This window comes from Cladophialophora immunda (genome assembly GCF_000835495.1).
Source record: "Cladophialophora immunda strain CBS 83496 unplaced genomic scaffold supercont1.244, whole genome shotgun sequence".
Taxonomy (NCBI): Eukaryota; Fungi; Ascomycota; class Eurotiomycetes; order Chaetothyriales; family Herpotrichiellaceae; genus Cladophialophora; species Cladophialophora immunda.
In genome coordinates this window covers 1-1,379 of record NW_015622784.1, presented here as the reverse complement: position 1 = coordinate 1,379, position 1,379 = coordinate 1, and the positions used below count along the sequence as shown (strand labels likewise).

The window sequence follows — 1,379 nt, the reverse complement described above, 5'->3', positions numbered from 1 at the left end:
TTTCTCCACGTGGACAACCGGCTAAGAACTGTGAGATGACCGCCAAAGCTAGCTTGCTGCTTGAGGTCAAAAAGATTCTCAGACCAGGTTACATACTCCGTCCCTCGAAGAAAGCGAGCCAACATTTCAATGAGATCGTCTGGAGGTTTCGATACAGCTGTAACGTGCTCCTGGAAGCATAGTGCAGCGTACCTATACACCGATGAATCTGCGGTGGACGGCTGTCCGTCAGCGCCTTCGATGGTAATCCCCAATACGTGCCTTTTCAGCAAGTCCACAGCTGCTTGTGGGTTCCGATACTGGTCTTGACAGAGCACAGCTAGGCACTTCCGGGCAAGAAACAGATCCGACTGATCCGCCGTCAGATGTTGCTGCAGCAAAAAAAGATTGGCTGACTCATGAATGAATAGGATATGGTCGGAGGCTGATTTCTGGATAAAAGGGTGACATAGCTGCACAATCTCGGCAGCGGGCTCAAAGTCGACGCTCTCATAGTTGATGGTGCAAGTCAAATCGTCAACCGCCATGAAAAGCGAAATGGCCTCCGCTTTCTGATGTTGTTTAAACGCGAGGATAAGGCGGAGAATGTTGTCACGACGTTCCCGAGCTCTGGTGCTCATCTGATCTTTCCTTTCTGTGAACAGTCGCTCGTATTCGGCCTGGATCTTGCTGGCAAAGGACGACATTTTAGCTTTCAAGGTAGCGGTATTCGGCGAAGTTTTCAGATCCTCTAAATAAGGCGGTAAGCGAATGCGACAGGCGTAGCCTCCCCAGCGACTCCAGCCATTTTGAGAGAGTCTGGGCCCGGCAGAAAACAGTAGCTAATTAACAAGCCAAGTGCGTGAAGGGGTGTAAGGCCCAAATAGCTGCTTACCTGGAAGCTGATGCGTGTTCTCCTTAATCGGCTTCAACAACACCAATGAGTCCGTGGCCATTAAAACATTGCAAGATCATTTGGAGGTAGGCCAAAGATGGGCGTACGACGGTAATACTGGTGCTGCGCGGTACCTTCATGTGTTTGTGCTGTGGACTGCGTATCAGTGTTTTTTGTTTTGTTTTTTGTTTTTTTGCACACAATCAATGTGTCTAACCTTCAATGGCCGCCGTTCGCAGCTCTTTTCCGGATTGTCCGTTGCCCTAGCAACTTTTTGGAAAGCTTTTTCGAACAGATCAGCGAAGTCCACCACACGCTATCCACGAGTACTGGATCTATTTCGGTGTGCTCGTAAGGCCGCGATTATGGTAATGATGCTGGTGAGTAGGGCCTGAGGAGAGGATTGAGCGTGCCGTCGAGCGGAAAGGAGATCAGCTCCACGCCGGCATCGTCCGAGCTGGCTGAAGATGGTCGTTAAAGAGTCACTAATGTTCTGGGGGGGGGG

General features: G+C 50.4%; 1 protein-coding gene across 1 annotated transcript; it reads right to left on the bottom strand.

Moving 5' to 3' along the window:
• Nucleotides 1-11: 11 nt before the first annotated feature.
• PV07_12864 (uncharacterized protein) lies at nt 12-1,377 on the bottom strand (the record flags this gene model as incomplete). Its single annotated transcript, XM_016400435.1, has 3 exons — nt 1,092-1,377; nt 875-1,023; nt 12-730 (listed from the first exon to the last, which is right to left on the bottom strand). Coding segments are annotated over exons 2-3 (780 nt in total), but the record flags the coding sequence as incomplete, so codon positions are not given.
• Between the last annotated feature and the right edge of the window lie 2 nt (nt 1,378-1,379).